The sequence below is a fragment of the Salvelinus namaycush genome, chromosome 15 (assembly GCF_016432855.1).
Source record: "Salvelinus namaycush isolate Seneca chromosome 15, SaNama_1.0, whole genome shotgun sequence".
NCBI lineage: Eukaryota > Metazoa > Chordata > Actinopteri > Salmoniformes > Salmonidae > Salvelinus > Salvelinus namaycush.
Genome location: NC_052321.1, coordinates 33,361,359 through 33,381,280, shown reverse-complemented (window position 1 = coordinate 33,381,280; position 19,922 = coordinate 33,361,359). Strand labels below are relative to the sequence as shown.

Below are 19,922 nucleotides of genomic sequence, written 5' to 3'. Positions count from 1 at the left end.
AGATACGGGCTCTTTGCTGGCCATGGCAGAACACTGACATTCCTGTCTTGCAGGAAATCACGCACAGAACGAGCAGTATGGCTGGTGGCATTGTCATGCTGGAGGGTCATGTCAGGATGAGCCTCCAGGAAGGGTACCACATGAGGGAGGAGGATGTCTTCCTTGTAACGCACAGCGTTGAGATTGCCTGCAATGACAACAAGCTCAGTCCAATGATGCTGTGACACACCGCCCCAGACCATGACGGACCCTCCACCTCCAAATCGATCCCGTTCCAGAGTACAGGCCTCGGTGTAACACTCATTCCTTTGCCGATAAACACGAATCCTACCATCACCCCTGGTGAGACAAAACCGCGACTTGTCAGTGAAGAGCACTTTTTGGCAGTCCTGTCTGGTCCAGCAATGGTGGGTTTGTGCCCATAGGCGCCGTTGTTGCCAGTGATGTCTGGTGAAGACCTGTCTTACAACAGGCCTACAAGCCCTCAGTCTAGCCTCTCTCAGCCTATTGTGGACAGTCTGAGCACTGATGGAGGGATTGTGCATTCCTGGTGTAACTCGGGCAGTTGTTGTTGCCATCCTGTACCTGTTCCGCAGGTGTGATGTTCGGATGTACCGATCCTGTGCAGGTGTTGTTACACGTGGTCTGCCACAGTGAGGATGATTAGCTGTCCGTCCTGTCTCCCTGTAGCGCTGTCTTAGGCGTCTCACAGTACGGACATTGCAATTTATTGGACTGCCACATCTGCAGTCCTAATGCCTCCTTGCAGCATGCCTAAGGCACGTTCACGCAGATGAGCAGGGACCCTGGGCATCTTTCTTTTGGTGATTTTCAGAGTCAGTAGAAAGGCCTCTTTAGTGTCCTAAGTTTTCATAACTGTGACCTTAATTGCCTACTGTCTGTAAGCTGTTAGTGTCTTAACGACCGTTCCACAGGTGCATGTTCATTAATTGTTTATGGTTCATTGAACAAGCATGGGAAACAGTGTTTAAACCCTTTACAATGAAGATCTGTGAAGTTATTTGGATTTTTACAAATTATCTTTGAGAGACTTTGAGAGATTTTTTTGCTGAGTTTATATTGGCCATGTTGGTCATGGCTCCCGAGTGGGGCACAATAGGATTGCCTTGCAACTCTCCAGCTGTATCCACTGAAAGCGCGTGAGGTTCAAGGCACGAGGGCCAGGGGCACGGGATGGGCCGCAGAGCCGCGCACAGAAGATGGACCTAGCCCATGGGGGGTGGACCCCCACCCCACCACACTGGGTAGCACAGAGCAACACTTTAAGGGGCATTGCACTAAAAATGGCGCTGACTAGGGAAACGTTCCCGCTGTTCTTAGTGCCAGTCTGCACGTTCAAACTAATAATGGCATCTTTATGCTTTCGTTAATAAAATAATGATAAAAATACTCTTTCAAAATGCCGACGTTTATTTATTTATGGATCCATAACGAATTACTATGGGAATAAATATCGCTGAATTACAGATATATTGGAACAAAGTTGTCTAATGAAGGTAAACAAATTGTTGCTTACTGGAAAATACTCTTTCAAACACACATGGTCATGTTGTACAGCGCCATTATGGCAATTAGTAGGTAGCTGGACAATAAACTTGCCTAAAAGGAGGGTAGGGGGAGAATTCTATCCTCAAATGTATTTCTCAATTAGGTTGGCTGTATCACAACCGGCTGTGATTGGTTGCAATTTCAGTTTAATCCACCAAAAAAGACAAAACAAATAATACCACAAAAAGTATTATCATGTATCACATCCGACCGTGATTGGGAGTCCAATAGGGCGGCGCACAATTGACCCAGCGTTTCTCTCCCTCTAAAAACAGAAATAAATATTTTGGCCTTTACAAATATTATTTTGGCCTTTATTCAGATTACAATTGCTCACTTTCATTTTTTTGAAAACAAAATAACCTCCAAAATATCGTTATATATTATCAAATTGATAACACAGTCATATAGCCGGCACCTACATAAAGCTGAGTGACTCACTCATTCAAGTACCAACATTCTTTCTGATAGTCTTTAATAAAGAAATGTTTTGGTTATCCTGACCTGGACACCATGTACAGTATTATAATAGCTCATTATGGGCTATTAGCAGGACAATATACCTTTACCAACACCTCTCTGTATTTTGATACTTTTGATACTAAGTCACCGCATCGCAATGCAAAATGCGTTGCTACAGATACCCGTGCCGGCCACCACCCGGAGACCCATGAGGCGGATTTTGGTTTCAATTTAGAATCCTCCAATCCTCTATATGTAATTAGTGGCAGAGAGTCACGTCATATTTTTTTGATATACTGTAGTCCTACCGTAGGCGACATGAGTCTCACTAGTGTTGAGTAATGTGCTGTTAAAAGTGGTGTAGGTCTTATTTATTTAAATAGCATATTGAAGTTAGAAGCAATAGGATTTGAAGCAATAGCCTACAACTATTTTAGCATTGTTTCGCGCTGCTCTGAGACAAGCATGGGGAATGGTCTTGATAAATCAATGAGATGTATATTTTCACTGTATCTCAGTTTGGGTATTGGTTAGACTACAATTATACAATTAGGGTGTATAAATGTTATGCTCTTAGTGTAACCTTTGTTTAACAAGGCAAGTCAGTTAATTAAGAACATATTCTTAATTACAAGGACAGCCTACTCCTTCCTCCCCGATGTGCCCGCATGACACAGTGATTCTTTAGCTAAATAGCCTGTAGCCTACTCCCGACCGCCACGTTGTACAGCGCCATATTTTCTGTTCCATCCTAATGGAAACACAGAGGGTTTTTTGTTTTTCTTGGAATAGAAACACCATAATGTTTATCAAATTAATTAAGCTAGCCTCCCGGGTGGCGCAGTGGTCTAGGGCACTGCATCGCAGTGCTAACTGCGCCACCAGAGTCTCTGGGTTCGCGCCCAGGCTCTGTCGCAGCCGGCCGCGACCGGGAGGTCCGTGGGGCGACGCACAATTGGCATAGCGTCGTCCGGGTTAGGGAGGGTTTGGCCGGTAGGGATATCCTTGTCTCATCGCGCTCCAGCGACTCCTGTGGCGGGCCGGGCGCAGTGCGCGCTAACCAAGGGGGCCAGGTACACGGTGTTTCCTCCGACACATTGGTGCGGCTGGCTTCCGGGTTGGAGGAGCGCTGTGTTAAGAAGCAGTGCGGCTTGGTTGGGTTGTGCTTCGGAGGACGCATGGCTTTCGACCTTCGTCTCTCCCGAGCCCGTACGGGAGTTGTAGCGATGAGACAAGATAGTAATTACTAGCGATTGGATACCACGAAAATTGGGGAGAAAATGGGATAAAAAATAAAATAAAAACATTTGTTTTTAATTAAGCTAAATTTCTTAAAATCAGTCCCATATACTATGTTCTTACTAAAAAAGGTTTTACATTCTCAAGTACTACCTCTATTGAAGGCATTCAAATGCTTCTCAAAGATGCCCTCTGGTAGTCAAACTAGCACTAACTAGCATTAATGGTACCATGCCATAGAATCCATGCAAGCTGCGCCGCAGTACGCTGCAACTTTTAAAGGACGAACCACTGTACTATGACCCATTCTAACTACAGTTGAATTCGGAAGTTTACATACACTTATGTTGGAGTCATTAAAGCTCGTTTTTAAACCACTCCACACATTTTTTCTTAACAAACTATAGTTTTGGCAAGTCGGTTAGGACATCTACTTTGTGCATGACACAAGTAATTTTTCCAACAATTGTTTACAGACAGATTATTTCACTTATAATTCACTGTATCACAATTCCAGTGGGTCAGAAGTTTACATGCACTAAGTTGACTGTGCCTTTAAACAGCTTGGGAAAATCCAGAAAATGATGTCATGGCTTTAGCTTCTGATAGGCTAATTGACATCATTTGAGTCAATTGGAGGTGTACCTGTGGATGTATTTCAAGGCCTACCTTCAAAGTCAGTGCCTCTTTGCTTGACATCATGGGAAAATCCAAAGAAATCAGCCGAGACCTCAGCAAAAAAATTGTAGACCTCTGGTTCATCCTAACACGTTCATCTGTATCACGTTCATCTGTACAAACAATAGTACGCAAGTATAAACACCATGGGACCACGCAGCCGTCATACCACTCAGGAAGGAGATGCGTTCTGTCTCCTAAAGATTAACGTACTTTGGTGAGAAAAGTGCAAATCAGTCCCAGAACAACAGCAAAGGACCTTTGGAAGATGCTGGAGGAAACAGGTACAAAAGTATCTATATCCACAGTAAAACAAGTCCTATATCAACATAACCTGAAAGGCCGCCCAGCAAGGAAGAAACCACTGCTCCCAAACCGCCATAAAAAAGCCAGACTAGGGTTTGCAACTGCACATGGGGACAAATATTGTACTTTTTGGAGAAATGTCCTTTGGTCTGATGAAACAAAAATAGAACAGTTTGACCATAATGACCATCGTTATGTTTGGAGGGAAAAGGGGGAGGCTTGCAAGCCGAATTATACCTTCCCAACCGTGAAGCACGGAGGTGGCAGCATCATGTTGTGGGTGTGCTTTGCTGCAGGAGGGATTGGTGCACTTCACAAAATAGATGGCATCATGAGGCAGGAAAATTATGTGGATATATTGAAGCAGCATCTCAAGACGTCAGTCAGGAAGTTAAAGCTTGGTCACAAATGGGTCTTCCAAATGGACAATGACCCCAAGCATACTTCCAAAGTTGTGGCAAAATGGCTTAAGGACAACAAAGTCAAGGTATTGGAGTGGCCATCACAAAGCCCTGCCCTCAATCCTATAGAAAATTTGTGGGCGGAACTGAAAAAGCATGTGCGAGCAAGGAGGCCTACAAACCTGACTCAGTTACACCAGCTCTGTCAGGACGAATGGGCCAAAATTCACCCAACTCATTGTGGGAAGCTAGTGGAAGGATACCTGAAACGTTTGACCCAAGTTAAACAATTTAAAGGCAATGCTACCAAATACTAATTGAGTAATGTAAACTTCTGACCCACTGGGAATGTGATGAAATAAATAAAAGCTGAAATAAATCATTCTCTACTATTATTCTGACATTTCACATTCTTAAAATAAAGTGGTGATCCTAACTGACCAAAGACAGGGAATTTTTACTGGGATTTAATCTCAGGAATGGTGAAAAACTGAGTTTAAATGTATTTGGCTAAGGTGTATATAAACTTCCGACTTCAACTGTATGTCTGCCAAAACTGTCATTACTCATTGGAGCATTTCCAGTAGTGTTAATGGTCTAGCATGGCAGTGAGTGACTGACCTGTTTTACCCTCTTGTTTTGTTTACAGTCAGATGAAGGAACAGTGTTTACCCGCACCCACCACATCGTACGCAAGACGACGCTGTATGACATGGATATCGACCCCACCAGGAAGTACGCCGCAATTGGTTGTCAAGACCGCAGCGTTAGGTGGGGGCCTAGTCTACCTGTCCTTGCTTGTCTGTCTCTGTTGCTCTGGCTGACTTGTTTTTGTTAGGTTCTAATTCTCAGAATTAACGGACATTATGAAAGCTTAACCAAGTTTATTTCTTCCCAGAGAGTCAATACAGCATTCAGACAAAACATGTTTCCAACACAAGTATATATACTCCAATTTAGGCACTCCTGCTTCTCTCCGATCCTTACTTTATCTTTATCTTATCTTTTATGGTTTGAAAGGAAGACAAAGTATTAGGGTAATAAACCATAATTTCTCCCTTAAGGGGATCTGACCTGACCTCAACCCCTCATTTGCCTAATCCACAGACGTCCATCCGTATCCACTATAGCTATCCTGTGACTTCCTCCCGTCCACCCAACACATTCCACAGCCATCTGGCTTCTCCAGATAACCATTAACTTCTGATGTAAAAACCAGTCTCTTTCACCCCTCAGATACTATACTGCTGAGTATAACAATGTTCCAAGTTTAACCCAGAATCTAACAGAATGGATTTGTGTTTCTGTGTACGTGTGTTTGTACGTCAGTGTTGGTGTGTGTGTGTGTCCATGTGTATGCGTGTGTGCGTGTATATATTAGTGGCTGTGCACGTGTGTTTCTTTGTGAGTACGTGTGACCTCTCTCCCTCAGTAATCTGTCAGGTCATCCCTCCCTAGCAGGTGGATTATCCCTTAACTCAGGTGTTGTCGACACAGGACGGATTAGATTATGGGCCTTGCCCCTGGGTTGTTCTGTCTTTAGCTATCTGCAGCTACAGATATGCTGCTGTCCATGTGCCTGACCTGAGTTTATCCTACTCATGCCTCGGTCTGCCTGCCTGCACAAGTGTTTCCATCTTTCACTCACATACTCCACCTTGTGTCAACAACAGTAACAACACGCTATGAAAGTCAAAGTTAATATGGAAAATTCAACCATAATGGAGAAAATTCAAACAATCACCTTCAAATGATGTTAACAACCACCCTCAAGTTATAGTGTACTGCTTTATGTATCAGTTGGTGTAAATAGGAGGAATGTGGGAGAGTAGTACAACAGTCCAAAAAAGGTTTTCCCTCAGCTGGAGACTCTTTAAGTCAACTGTAAACACACCTCATGCTGCTATGAAAACTAGGACATCTCACTGCACTTTAATGATTAAATGTAGGTTGTAGAGTTAAAGGGTTTTTGTTTAACAGGCTCTGGTTTGTTCCTTATGTAACTAAGCAGCGGTGCTTAAGAGTGAGAACCAAAGGTTGACTGGCTGCCCTCAGCCCACACTCTGCCAACTCCTCCCAAGGTTGGCTGGGCCCTGACTGGGCCCTGGCTGGGCCTTGTGGGTGGTTGTCTGCCAGCTGGTGGCTGCTGGTCTTTCCTTCCTGCACTTCTTGGAAATACACCAGTTAGGCTGTTTGTGACCCCATGTGGTCAGCTGGGGAGAGACATGCTTACCAGCTGAGCTGCTGTGCTGTTAGCACACTATGTGGCACAGAGTTCACTGACTCATGAACAAAACACAGTCTCGTGTTTCCTTGAACTCCCTAGGTCAGATGACTCAGTGCCTTGATCTGAAAGTCGTGGGGTCATAACCTTAACTGCTGAGGCAGGATGTAAATGGATAGACGTGTCTGACTTTGGGTTATCGACTTATCGTTCTCCATTGTTCTTGTGTAGAGAAGTGGATCTTGTGCTGACAGTGGATAAAACAGAGGATTGATTAACCCACTTGTGCTTCAACAGCAGAACTGTCTTTGTGATTTACTCCTGGAGTATTGAGCTGTTGGTGTGTTTCATGTTGAGATCAAAACAGGCACACCTGCACTTCTGTGTGTGGAGGTGTCAAGTCTCTAGACCTGTCCTTTTGTCTAACTCTTAGTTCCCCTCCCACAGAATCTTCAACATCAGTAACGGCAAACAGAAGAAACTGTACAAGGGCTCCCAAGGAGAGGATGGCACTGTTATCAAGGTTTGCATGTTTTCATGTAATGTAGTGTCACTGTGAAGACTCATTTGACAACACAGATTGCTGGTTTATAATAATGTGCACTCCAAGTGGTGTTTAAATCCTTCTTCTCCTCTCCCCAGGTTCAGACCGACCCCTCAGGGCTGTATGTGGCCACCAGCTGCTCAGACAAGAACATCAGCATCTTTGACTACTACTCTGGAGAGTGTGTGGCCACCATGTTTGGACACTCTGGTAAAAATAACCCATTTAGTTAGAAAAAAGACAGCAAAATGGCTGAATGACAACCTGTAGTGTGTTCAGACGGAGAAACCAGCTGGAACTCTTCTTCCTCTCTCCCTCGCAAATTTGTTTACATCCCTTGTTAGTGAGCATTTCTCCTTTACCAATATAATACATCCACCTGACAGGTGTGGCATATCAAGAAGCTGATTAAATAGTATTATCATTACACAGCTGCACTTTGTGCTGGGGACAATAAAAGACCACTCTAAAATGTGCAGTTTTGTCACACAACCCAATGCCACAGATGTCTCAAGTTTTGAGAGAGCGTGCAATTGGCATGCTGACTGCAGGAATGTCCACCAGAGCTGTTGCCAGAGGATTGAATGTTCATTTCTCTACCATAAGCCGCCTACAAAGTTATTTTAGAGAATTTGGCAGTACGTCCAACTGGCCTCATAACCGCAGACCACGTTTAACCACGCCAGCTCAGGACCTCCACTTCCAGCTTCTTCACCTGCGGGATCATCTGAGACCAGCTACCTGGACAGCAGATACACAGGATATTTCTGTCTGTAATAAAAACCCTTTTGTTTGGGAAAACGTATTACGATTGGCTGGGCCTGGCTCCCAGTCATGTGAAATCCATAGATTAGGGCCTAATTCATTTATTTCAATTGATTGATTTCCTTATATCAGTAAAATTGTTAAATTGTTGAATGTTGAGTTTATATTTTTATTCTGTATAGTTCTGATCTAGGATCAGTTTTGCCTTTTAGATTATAAAAGACCAGGGAGACCTTATCCTAGATCAGCAAACCTAATCTGAGACACTTAATTCATACTGTGAATTCCACAGATCAGTTATCTGTCCTAATGTCCTAATTGTCTTCCCCATGCCTTATATAAACTTGTCCATTCCCTTTGTGATTATTCTGAAGAAGGCCTTTGAAGGCCGAAACGTCAGTCTTTTCAACTTGTCTAATAAAACTAAACATTTTTAGGTTGCACCTCTGCTCACGTTGGTTGAGCACCTTCTACTTCTTTCCAGAACTGAAAGTGCCCAGACGATTTCATCCTTTTCATTTGTTTGTCTTTTCTCTTTTTCACAGAGGTTGTGACTGGAATGAAGTTCACCAATGACTGCAAGCACATGATAACTGTGTCTGGTGACAGCTGTATCTTTGTGTGGCGTCTGGCCCCGGAGCTGACCATCAGTATGAGACAGCGTCTGTCAGACCTCAAACAGAATGGCAAGCCAGTTCAGAAGACCCCACCTCACAAACCTTGCAATCTCAGGTAGCTACCGTATTGGAACACATTGTAGAACAAGTACCTTGATTGACATGACTTATTCCTGTTTTGTTGTCGCTGTCCTTCTTATTCTTGTTAGCTCCAAGTGAAGCAAAGGGCCTCCTTGGAGTACCCAGTTAATTGGATAACATGTTTTGTGCTAGCTAATACCCTTAGAAAGCAAACATGGTGTTTACATAACGTGATCACTGGATGAGAGACGCATTCTGAAGACAATTGGAGTGAAAAACAACTGTTAATCCTGTGTTCTGTATTATTTGTAAGACAGGCTTGTCGCTATGAACGTTGCTAGTGAATGACCAGTGTCCCTTTCGTAGCATGTTGCATTATCAGAGACATACAGCCCCATTTGACTATTGTCTTCTAGTAGTATGATTGCTCTGTTCCCTGTCTGTTCTGTGCAGCACCAGGAGAGAGGTGCACAGAACCCCTCCCATAGTCACCATGTCCTCTGACAGCGACAAAGAGGTGGAGGGGATAGAGGAGGAGGAAGAGGATGAGGATGAGGAAGAGATGATCTCTCCTTACATGGTGTCAGGCTGCAGTGCAGAGGAAGAGACAGGTTGGTATCTCAGAAATACATTTGTACACAAACAATACACTGAGTATACAAAACATTATTGCATTTGTTTTAATTTAACCTTTATTTAACTTGGCAAATCAATTAAGAACAAGTTCTGACAAACTGACCAGGTGAATCCAGGTGAAAACTATGATCCATTATTGATGTCACTTGTTAGATCCACTTCAATCAATGTAGATGGAGGGGAGGAGACCGGTTAATTAAGGATTTTTTTAAGCCTTGACACAAGTGAGACATGGATTGTGCATGTGTGCCATTCAGAGAGAGAGAGGGTGAATGAGACAAAAGATTTAAGTACCTTTGAACGGGGTATGGTAGTAGGTGCCAGGCGCACCGGTTTGTGTCAAGATCTGCAACGCTGCTGGGTTTTTCACGCTCAACAGTTGCCCGTGTGTATCAAGAATGGTCCACCACCCAATGGACATCCAGCCAACTTGACACAACTGTGGGAAGCATTGGTGTCAACATGGGCCAGCGTCTATGCCCCAACGAATTGAGGCTGTTCTGAGAGCAAAAGGCGGTGTGGTGCAACTCAATATATACTGAGTGGTATACAGAGTTTATATCTACAGTATTAAGAATGTGTTTTTTCATGGCAATGTTGAAGGCAGTACACATCCTGAAATATCGGTTGGTTTTGTGTTTGCTTTCCAGACACCTCAGACGAAAAGCACAACTCTCTTAACTCTCACGGCAGAGAACTGAAAAGGGTTAGTATTTCTTGTAACTGTCAGTGAATATTTTCCCAGTAACACAGTCAGTGAATATTCCCCTTATAAACTGTTAACTGAACCCTTGTCTGTCTGTCTGTCTGTCCCTATAGGAGAGCTCTTTTGGCAGGCGTTCCTCCCAGGGCAATCATCACTGTGAGGAAAGGGGTCCCCGTCCGCGGCGCCGCTGGGCCAGAGGCATGGTCAGCATGGAGCTGATGGTCAAGTCCATGTTGGACCTCAGACAGCTGGATTCCTTCGCCATGCCCCCCTCCTCCCCCAACAAGACCAAGACCCAGCCTGATGCTTTCAGAGACCCATTCAGGGAGGATGAACTGGGCAGCACCATCAGCCTGCAACCCCTTACTGCATGGGTGAGTGGATCACAGAGAGAGGGAAATATCCAACCACTCGTGGAAGTAAAGTGGACTTCAAAAAGGCTTCTTTGTCTTCGTCCCAAATAGTACCCTAATCCCTGCACTTCTTTTGACCAGGGCCCATAGGAACACTTATAGGTAGAATAAAGTATACTTTTTTGTTCAAACCATCAGAACTCATACTAAAATGTCTCTGTTTGCTCCTTGCAGGGGGATGAGTCTGAGCAGAGGTCCCAGCAGCGACCCCACAACATCATGTTCTCTCCACAGACCCCAGAGACAGGCTCAGTGATCTACCCCGAGGGCTGTGAGGACAGGGCCAGCTTAGCTGGCAGGTAAACACTCGCCATAAGTGTATCTCATTTTCTCCTCACTGTATATGGCCAAAAAATTACTGCATAGTTTGGGCCTTTAGTTGTTTTCACTGACCAAGTGCCTCTGACCTGAAAAAACTCCTGGGGTTGTATTCATAAAGCATCCCAAATTACACTGAACAAAAATATGAATGCAATATGTAAAGTGTTGGTCCCATGTTTGATGAACTGAAATAAAAGATCACAGAAATGTTTAATATGCAAAAAAAAAAAGTACATCCCTGTTAGTGAGCATTTCTCCTTTGCCAAGATATTCCAACCATCTGACAGGCATGGCATATCAAGAAGCTGATTAAACAGCATGATCATTACACAGGTGCACCTTGTGCTGAGGACAATAAAAAAGACCACTCTAAAATGTGCCGTTTTGTCACACAACCCAATGCCACAGATGTTTTGAGGGAGCGTGCAATTGGCATGCTGACTGCAGGAATGTCCACCAGAGCTGTTGCCAGAGAATTGGATGTTAATTTCTATATAATAAGCCGTTCTATATAATAAGCCAAAGTCGTTTTAGAGAATTTGGCAGTACGTCCAACCGGCCTCATAACCGCAGACCACGTGTAACCACGCCAGCCCAGGACCTCCACTTCCTGCTTCTTCACCTGCGGGATCAGCTACCCGGACAGCAGATGAAACTGAGGAGTATTTCTGTCTGTATTAAAGCCCTTTTGTGGGGGAAAACGTATTAAGATTTGCTGGGCCTGGCTCCCCAGTGGGTGGGCCTGGCTCCCAGTCATGTGAAACCCATAGATTAGGGCCTAATTCATTTATTTCAAATGACTGATTTCCCTAAATGAACTGTAACTCAGTAAAATCGTTGAAATGATTGAATGTTGTGTTTATATTTTTGCGCAGTATAGTTCTAATCTAGAGTCAATTTTGCCTTTTAGATTATAAAAGACCAGGGAGACCTTTTCCTAGATTAGCAAACCTAATCTGAGATACTTTATGAATACCAGCGCCCTACATATCAGATACCGTAGTCCATATATACAGTTTACATACCACCTAGTCCCAACCCATATATCCACTATCTGTGTTTCCTCTATAGTGAGTACCTAGTGAAAGAGCTACTGCCCGGGCCTGAGACCAGCAGGAGTGTGAAGGGGTACCAGAACCACAACCAGTGGAGCCAGGGCCACCGTGACAAACACAGCCCAGACAGCGCCTGCTCTGTGGACTACTCCAGCAGCAGATGGTCCAGCCCAGACAGCCAGCAGCAGCCTCCTGGAGAGGGTGAGACACACACAGAGGCATAGGATCTTAATTTGACCTAAAATATTACTGCAGCAACAGTTTTTGATGTTTAGTCCATAATGTTGCTTGATCGGTGGTTAGGCTATTAGCTGGCCGAAAGTAGACTACATGAAAAGTGCAATACTGTAATATAACTGTGTTAGTGTGGGTTTTCAGTGAATTTATGTAAATCACAAAGCTCATCTGCATTTCCTGGATAAGTACAACAAACTATTTTTTTTTCACCAATCACGATTCAAACAGATGTTTTTTTTAACAACTCTGGATATCTGTGTGTTTTCTGTGTCGTATGACTACAGTTCTAACAGGAAAAATAAAGTTCTTCAAATCTATTTTCTCTGTGTCAGACTCTGAGCCCACAGAGCCTCTCAGTGTGGATGGGAACTCCTCTGAATTGGACATGGAGGAACTGGAGGAGGAAGAGGAGGGGGGCGTAGGGAGGGGAGAGGCCAAGGGGACAACAGTAGTACCTAAGACCCCTGACCAGGAGGCCTTCCTCAAACAGCACTTTGGCAACCTGGCTGAGCTTAAAAACCCAGGTAAGAACAGCATATATGTCTCTCCTTGACTGGTATAAGAAATGTGGTGGAAACTCCCACTAGCCCATGCCTCCACCAATTCAGTGCTTTTAGATTTGTGGGAGGTAGTGAACGAGTGCACACTTCAGGAGAAAATAGATATTATTGGGATGCACCCAGAGAGATTCATGAAAGCTTCCCTTTCAACTGGCACATGGAATATTAAATTCAAACTTTATTGTCCACACAACTGAATTGTGCAGCCAGGAGTACATTAGACACAATAGTATACACATATAGAGACACACACAAGTTAATAGTAAAAGTATTTCAGATATATTCATTGTATTTCTCCTCTTTGATTGTCAGTGAGCCCGACCAGAGTTGTCACCCCTGACAGTGTCAGCATCTCCTCCAAGTTCCTGTCCCAATGTTCTACTGGAAGGTATGCCATACCTACACTACATGATCCAAAAGTATGTGGACACCTGCTCATCGAACTTCTCATTCTGAAATCATGGGCATTAATGTGGAGTTGGTCCCCCCTTTCCTGGTATAACAGCCTCCACGATTCTGGGAAGGCTTTCCACTAGATGTTGGAACGTTGCTGTGGGGATTTGCTTCCATTCAGCCACGAGCATTAGTGAGGTCGGGCACTGATGTTGGGGGATTAGACCTGGCTCGCAGTCAGCGTTGCAATTCATCCCAAAGGTGTTCGATACGGTTGAGGTCAGGGCTCTGTGCACGCCAGTCAAGTTCTTCCACACCGATCAACAAACCATTTCTGTATGGACCTCGCTTTGTGCACGGGGGTATTGTCATGCTGAAACAGGAAAGGGCCTTCCCCAAACTGTTGCACAGAATCGTCTAGAATGTCATTGTATGCTGTAGTGTTAAGATTTCTCTTCACTGGAACAAAGGAGCCTAACCCGAACCATGAAAAACAGCCCAAGAATGTTATTCCTCCTCCACCAAATGTTGCAGTTGGCACTATGCATTGAGGCAGGTAGCGTTCTCCTGGCATCCGCCAAACCCAGATTCGTACGTCGCACTGCCAGATGGTGAAGCGTAATTCCTCACTCCAGAGAATGCGTTTCCACTGCTCCAGAGTCCAATGGCGGCGAGCGTTACACCACTCCAGCCGACGCTTGGTATTGTGCATGGTGATCTTAGGCTTGGTGTGGCTGCTCGGCCATGGAAACCCATTTCATGAACCTCCCGACTAACAGTTCTTATGCTGCCAGAGGCAGTTTGGAACTAGGTAGTGAGTGTTGTAACTGAGGACAGATGATTTGTACGCGCTTCAGCACTCGGCGGTCCCGTTCTTGAGCTTGTGTGGCCTGGCACTTCGCGGCAGAGCCGTTGTTGCTCCTAGACGTTTCCACTTCACAAAAACAGCACTTACAGTTGACCGGGGCAGCTCTAGCAGGGCAGAAATTTGACAAACTGACTTGTTGGAAAGGTGGCATCCTACGACGGTGCCACGTTGAAAGTCACTGAGCTCTTCAGTATGGGCCATTCTACTGCCAATGTTTGTAAATGGAGATTGCATGGCTGTGTGCTCGTTTTTACTTTTGGCCATTTAGTGTATCAGTTAGTTGACCAAAGAACATTCTGTTAACCCACACTCATCTATCACAAAAGTGAGCTATCCTTTTAGATGACTGAATATGTTGACAAACAGTCCTAACTGAATGGCTCACTGTTTTTCCTTTCTAGCAGGACTGCCTTTCCATTCCCATCGAAGAGCGGTGTTGAGGGGAAGGTAGCCAGCGGTGTGGTGAGGCCCCTGGTCTCTGAGGTGAGGCCCCTCATGGAGCACAACCAGAGCCAAGGCCACAGCCAGAGCCACAGCCACAGCCAGGGCCAGAGCCAAGGCCAGGGCCAGAGCCAAGGCCACAGCCAGGACCAGAGCCAACGCCACAGCCAGGGCCAGAGCCAACGCCACAGCCAGGGCCAGAGCCAGGGCCAGAGCCAAGGCCACAGCCAGGACCAGAGCCAACGCCACAGCCAGGGCCAGAGCCAAGGCCACAGCCAGGACCAGAGCCAACGCCACAGCCAGGGCCAGAGCCAAGGCCACAGCCAGGACCAGAGCCAACGCCACAGCCAGGGCCAGAGCCAAGGCCACAACCAGGACCAGAGCCACAACCAGGGCCAGAGCCACAGCCAAGGCCACAACCAGGACCAGAGCCACAGCCAAGGCCACAACCAGGACCAGAGCCACAGCCAAGGCCACAACCAGGACCAGAGCCAAAACCAGGACCAGAGCCACAACCAGAGCCAGAGCCACAGCCAGGACCAGAGCCAGGACCAGAGCCACAACCAGGACCAGAGCCACAGCCAGGACCAGAGCCACAACCAGGACCAGAGCCACAGCCAGAGCCACAACCAGGGCCAGAGCCAACTCCAGGGCCAGAGCCAACTCCACAGCCAGGGCCAGAGCCACAACCAGGGCCAGGGCCAAGGCCACAGCCAGGGCCAGAGCCAACTCCACAGCCAGGGCCAGAGCCAACTCCACAGCCCGGGCCAGAGCCACAGCCAGAGAAAGGGCTCAGAAGAATCTCAGAAGGGCACTACCGGGAGACTAGAAGTAGTGGACACTACCACTACGGAGAAGGGTCTGAATCTCCGGGCCTCTCCTCTGAGGAAGAAGCTTTTTAACCCTGCAGTGGACTCCCGTAGGATAGTCAGCCCTGTGGCCAAGGCTGCAGCATCACACCTCACATCTACAGGCATGAGGAAGTCCCAGTCAGTCCAGAACCTGCACACTGAGGGTGAGACACTACGGATGTGATTGTGATCATGTCTAGCTAGTGTATTGATGTTATGATCATGTATTACAGGAACACTTTATGTTATGATTTAAAAAGGTCCTCATTTTATATTCTACGCATGGTGTAAAAGGTCAAGCTCTTCCTTGAATGTCTAATAAGAGACAGAAATGTTGTTAACACTGCCCTGGCCGGCATAGGCTAATCATTTACCTTCCTTCTCTGTCTGTCCCTCTCTTGTTACTCGTAGAAATGCCTCTGAGCCTGTCTCGGCCCTCCAAGGAGGTAGCCCCTCAGCCCCATCACTCCCAGTCTCATCAATCCCAGGCCAACGAGCGTCCAGTGACCCTCCCCACAACCCCCCGCCGCACCCTTCCCACTGTGTCCCCCCTCTGCAGCCCCACCTCCCCACAACCCCGGGACATCACCAGTACCAGTCATGGCACTGCCCCCACGCCCAGGAGCGTCAAATCCCGCTGCTCCTACATGAGCCCCACCACCAGCTCCATGGCCAAGATGTCCCGCTCCATGTCCATGGGAGACAGCCTAAACGTGGCCGAGGAAGAGTCTGGGTCTACAGAGTCACGCAGGGGGTCCAGCTCTGACACGTCCAACGCTCCCACCAAGAGTCGGAGCTGCTCCTCCCAGAGCTCCCAGAGTCTTAGTACTAAACCGTCTAACCCCGTGGCCGTGGTCTCTTCCACCTTATCCTCCTCCTCCCCTCTGGCGTTGGGTTTAGCCATGCCCCATGCTGCAGTTATCCCCACCCTCATCACTAGCTCTCCAAGCAACTCCAACCCAACCACCAAGAGTCTGCAGGCTAAGCTGATGTGCAGCACCCGGCCCCAGCTCAACCTGGACATCTCCAAGCCCCTCCCAGACAAGCCCTCCCTGGCGGTCTTCACTCCCAACAGTACCTTCAAGACCGCCGCCTCCTCCAAGACTGTCAAAGAGGACAACGACCTCTCTTCCAGATCTCCAGTCAGCTTGTTACCTCACCAGGGCCAGACTCATCCAGTACTCACCAACAAAGTCCAGCTAGTCACTGCACTGTCCCTCTCCCCAGCTCGGAGTCCTGAGGCGGAGCAGCGTTTTCTCACCACGGAGCTGCGTCCTGAGGCCCCCGTGGTAGACAACAGACTAGAACAGCCAAAGATGGAGGAGAGCCAGGGCCTGACCCAGGAGAAGAGTCCCGCGATGGAGGTGTCTCTACAGGGCAGTCCCGTATACCTGCTGTCATCTGGAGGTTCCGGCCAGGACCGCACAGGTTTGCTCCAGCGATCTCCCTCCTTCATCCTGTCATCTCTGCGTCTGGGCCTGCCCCTGGCCAACACCAAGCACTTCTTTACTACTGGTGCCGTGTGGCCTACCGTCTCAGTCTCCACCCCCATATACTCTTCACCTTCACCCTGTCCTCCGTCACTTAACCATTTTCTCCTGACGGGTGAGGCATGCTCTCGCTCTCGTTCATGTCCCTCTTTCTTTTTCTCTCCATCTCTGTCACTTCCCCGTTTCCATGAAGAGCATTCCCTCTGTGGTCCTCCTGTCTGTCCTTTCCTTCCTTGTGTAGTAGCTAGAACACAGCCTTGTATTGACATACTAGCTATGGGTTGTCCAATGAAATAACCTAGCTATTTTCCGTCTTGCAGTTCTGTTTTTGACTTGACTAGTTTCTTGTGGACTAGACTGACACATATGATGAGACTTGCAGTAGGATGGTTTAAGCGGCGTCAGCCTGACCATGTATAACTCGCTTTTCATTAGACGGTTCTCTCAGTATGGAGTCGTGCAGGGTGGTGGCCAGTGAGCTACAGAACACCTTTAGGAAGGCCTCCCAGCTCTACAGAATGGTGAGTCACTCACTCCCCCAATAAGTATCCCGTTCACTAAAAATATTTTTTTTACATTGGCTACTATTTTATTGGCCACTATCTGTCTGTTTTATGTTAAGTTTACATGAATTTTTTAAAACATTTCCATACACTTCGTTTTTGTGGTAATGTTGGTCATGTCTGTGTCTTGCAGGTGAACAGTGTGCCTGTAGACTCCAGGCAGGAGCACCATGAGATGGCCCAGGTCCTGTCTGAGGCCTTTGAGGTGGTGAGGGCCGAGCTGAGCTCCCTGCCTCAGAGCTCACCCCCATCCCCCTCTGGAGGGCCTGCAGCAGGAGGCTCCCTGTGTACAGTGGGCTGCCGGCCCGTAGGACCAGTAGAACCAGGGACGGGGAGATTAGCCTCGGGGGAGGAGAGGACTCTGGCTCTGCTGGAGCAGTACTCTGAGCTCCTCCTTCAAGCTGTGGAGAAGAGGCTGGACAACAAGCAGCTCTCCTAAATACTCCTCTTCTTTCACACCCTTCCTTGAAGACTGAACCAACCCCCTTGCAAATGTAGGATCTTAAGCCATTGTGCAAGGATATCTGCAGACTACAGTACTTCTTTTTATTTCATTTTTTTCTCGACACGTTTTTAAAATGAACAGATTAAAATATTCCTGAAGGATGCCTGTACATATTTTTTAGAAGTTCTTTTTTTTTTTTAAGCACTTATCTCTCTCTCTGCTGCACCCTCTGGTTGGGTGGTCCCCTCTCTCCCTGTCAGATCTCTGGAGGCCTAGGAGGGGTTTGGAGGGTTGGACTCAGCACAATGGCCCACTGTAGTAGGCTAACATGTAACACTCATAACCAATAGCACTGATACTGTAAGGAGACTCCTCAGGATGATCAATGCCTCAGCATTCCTTCCCAGTGTGGCTGAGCTGCACTAGACTGTCATTCATCACCCTTCCTCCCTCTACTATATTGTGTGCTTCTACAGTACCTACCAGACACCTGCACGACCACTGGTTTTATTTACCCCTGTTGCCAAATATTGTGCCCTGCTACTTTGTTTTAATGAAGTTGTTGTTATGGAAATGCCAGATGCCCTAGAGTTGCTGCGTTGGAGCCAGTGGCGTAGCGTAGTTTTGCGGGCCCCTCTTGCATCCCCACAGAAAGAAAAATGTGCAGATGTATAGCTTATCTCATGCTATTTGACACATATTGCCATGAGGCTGAGAGAAAATGTTGATGTTTTAGAGCTCAGGGATTCTTGAAAGATGGGACAATGGGACAATCTCAACTTTTTCCCCACAAATATTTGTCTTAATATTAACGAAAGTTGAAATCTATATTTTGATAGACCAAAGTACCAGCAATCACACCATGTAAAGGAAAAAGCAACTTCCAAACTTCTTTTTGTTTTATAGTACTCCCCGAGTGGCGCAGCGGTCTAAGGCACTGCATCTCAGTGCTAGAGGCGTCACTACAGACCCTGGTTCGATTCCAGGCTGTATCTCAACTGGCAGTCCCATAGTGCGGCGCACAATTGGCCGAGCGTTATCCGGGTTTGGCCAGGGTAGGCCGTCATTGTAAATAAGAATTTGTTCTTAACTGACTTGCCTGGTTAAATAAATAAATTAAATACAAATATTTAGCACTACTAAATGCTCCAGGACAACTTTCTTTAGCATTGTGACATGTTTTTCTAGATTTAGAACATAAAACATTTAGAAAGCAAACATGATCTTTTAGGTCTAGCAAATCAAATGCTTCAATTGTTTAAGCATATGTTACAGAGCATTGATGAAAATATTTGTTCTGAATATTTACACAAAAAACGATCATAAGGGGGTGGACCATCAGTGACGTAATTGACAAACCACTGACGGAGTTGTGACAACCGATGCTCAAAACAAACATTTGTAAAATATGGGAAATGATTCATTTGAAAATCTCCAATAAAATATCCATAATTGCCTGTTTTTAGAATTTTAAATTGGGTTCCTTTGCTCCAGACAAGGGCATCAGCCGACAATCATATATTCCCAAAACAAGTCGATTTTAAGCTCAAATAATGCAACAAAATCATTTTTTTAAACTATCAAATAAAAGTTTCACTGCCGGACAAGGATTGTCCCAACTTTCAAGAATCCCTGAGCAAATGTCCTGTTATTCTACACATTTTGCCATGAGGCTGAGAATTTTTTTGCAGTTTTAAAGCTAATTTCCTGTCATTCAAATAAAATAATTCATGGCTTATGACGTGTTCATATGCTATATGGGGGGCTGGCGGCCACCTGCCTTGCAGGGGCGTGTGCTATGCCAGTGGTTGGAGCTTGATGCTGGCTGTCGTTTTGGGTAGCAGAAGCTGCACTTTTTGGACAATCGGAGGGTGTTGCTGTTCAATGCCATTCCTGACCCCAGTGCTCTAAAACAATACAAACAATTGTTATCACTACAATGTGAAATGTCTGTGTTGGTGTACCTGTCCCTACCAGGGCTTTTACCCACCGACACCAGACCATAGCAACCTCCACACTACTAGAGGAACACAGGACCCTTCCAAGTCTTAAAAGCC

General features: G+C 46.2%; 1 protein-coding gene across 1 annotated transcript in view; it reads left to right on the top strand.

Moving 5' to 3' along the window:
- Positions 1 to 18,852, top strand: part of mapkbp1 (mitogen-activated protein kinase binding protein 1) — a 72,768-nt gene extending 53,916 nt beyond the window's left edge. Inside the window, exons 15-29 of the mRNA XM_039009113.1 lie at positions 5,305 to 5,426; positions 7,327 to 7,402; positions 7,522 to 7,633; positions 8,734 to 8,920; positions 9,340 to 9,497; positions 10,173 to 10,228; positions 10,342 to 10,602; positions 10,816 to 10,940; positions 12,034 to 12,218; positions 12,587 to 12,778; positions 13,127 to 13,202; positions 14,477 to 15,531; positions 15,779 to 16,795; positions 17,293 to 17,378; positions 17,554 to 18,852. Coding sequence (XP_038865041.1) covers positions 5,305 to 5,426; positions 7,327 to 7,402; positions 7,522 to 7,633; positions 8,734 to 8,920; positions 9,340 to 9,497; positions 10,173 to 10,228; positions 10,342 to 10,602; positions 10,816 to 10,940; positions 12,034 to 12,218; positions 12,587 to 12,778; positions 13,127 to 13,202; positions 14,477 to 15,531; positions 15,779 to 16,795; positions 17,293 to 17,378; positions 17,554 to 17,859 — 4,014 coding nt within the window. The 3' untranslated portion in view covers positions 17,860 to 18,852. The remainder of the gene's footprint in view (positions 1 to 5,304; positions 5,427 to 7,326; positions 7,403 to 7,521; positions 7,634 to 8,733; positions 8,921 to 9,339; positions 9,498 to 10,172; positions 10,229 to 10,341; positions 10,603 to 10,815; positions 10,941 to 12,033; positions 12,219 to 12,586; positions 12,779 to 13,126; positions 13,203 to 14,476; positions 15,532 to 15,778; positions 16,796 to 17,292; positions 17,379 to 17,553) is intronic.
- Positions 18,853 to 19,922: the final 1,070 nt, after the last annotated feature.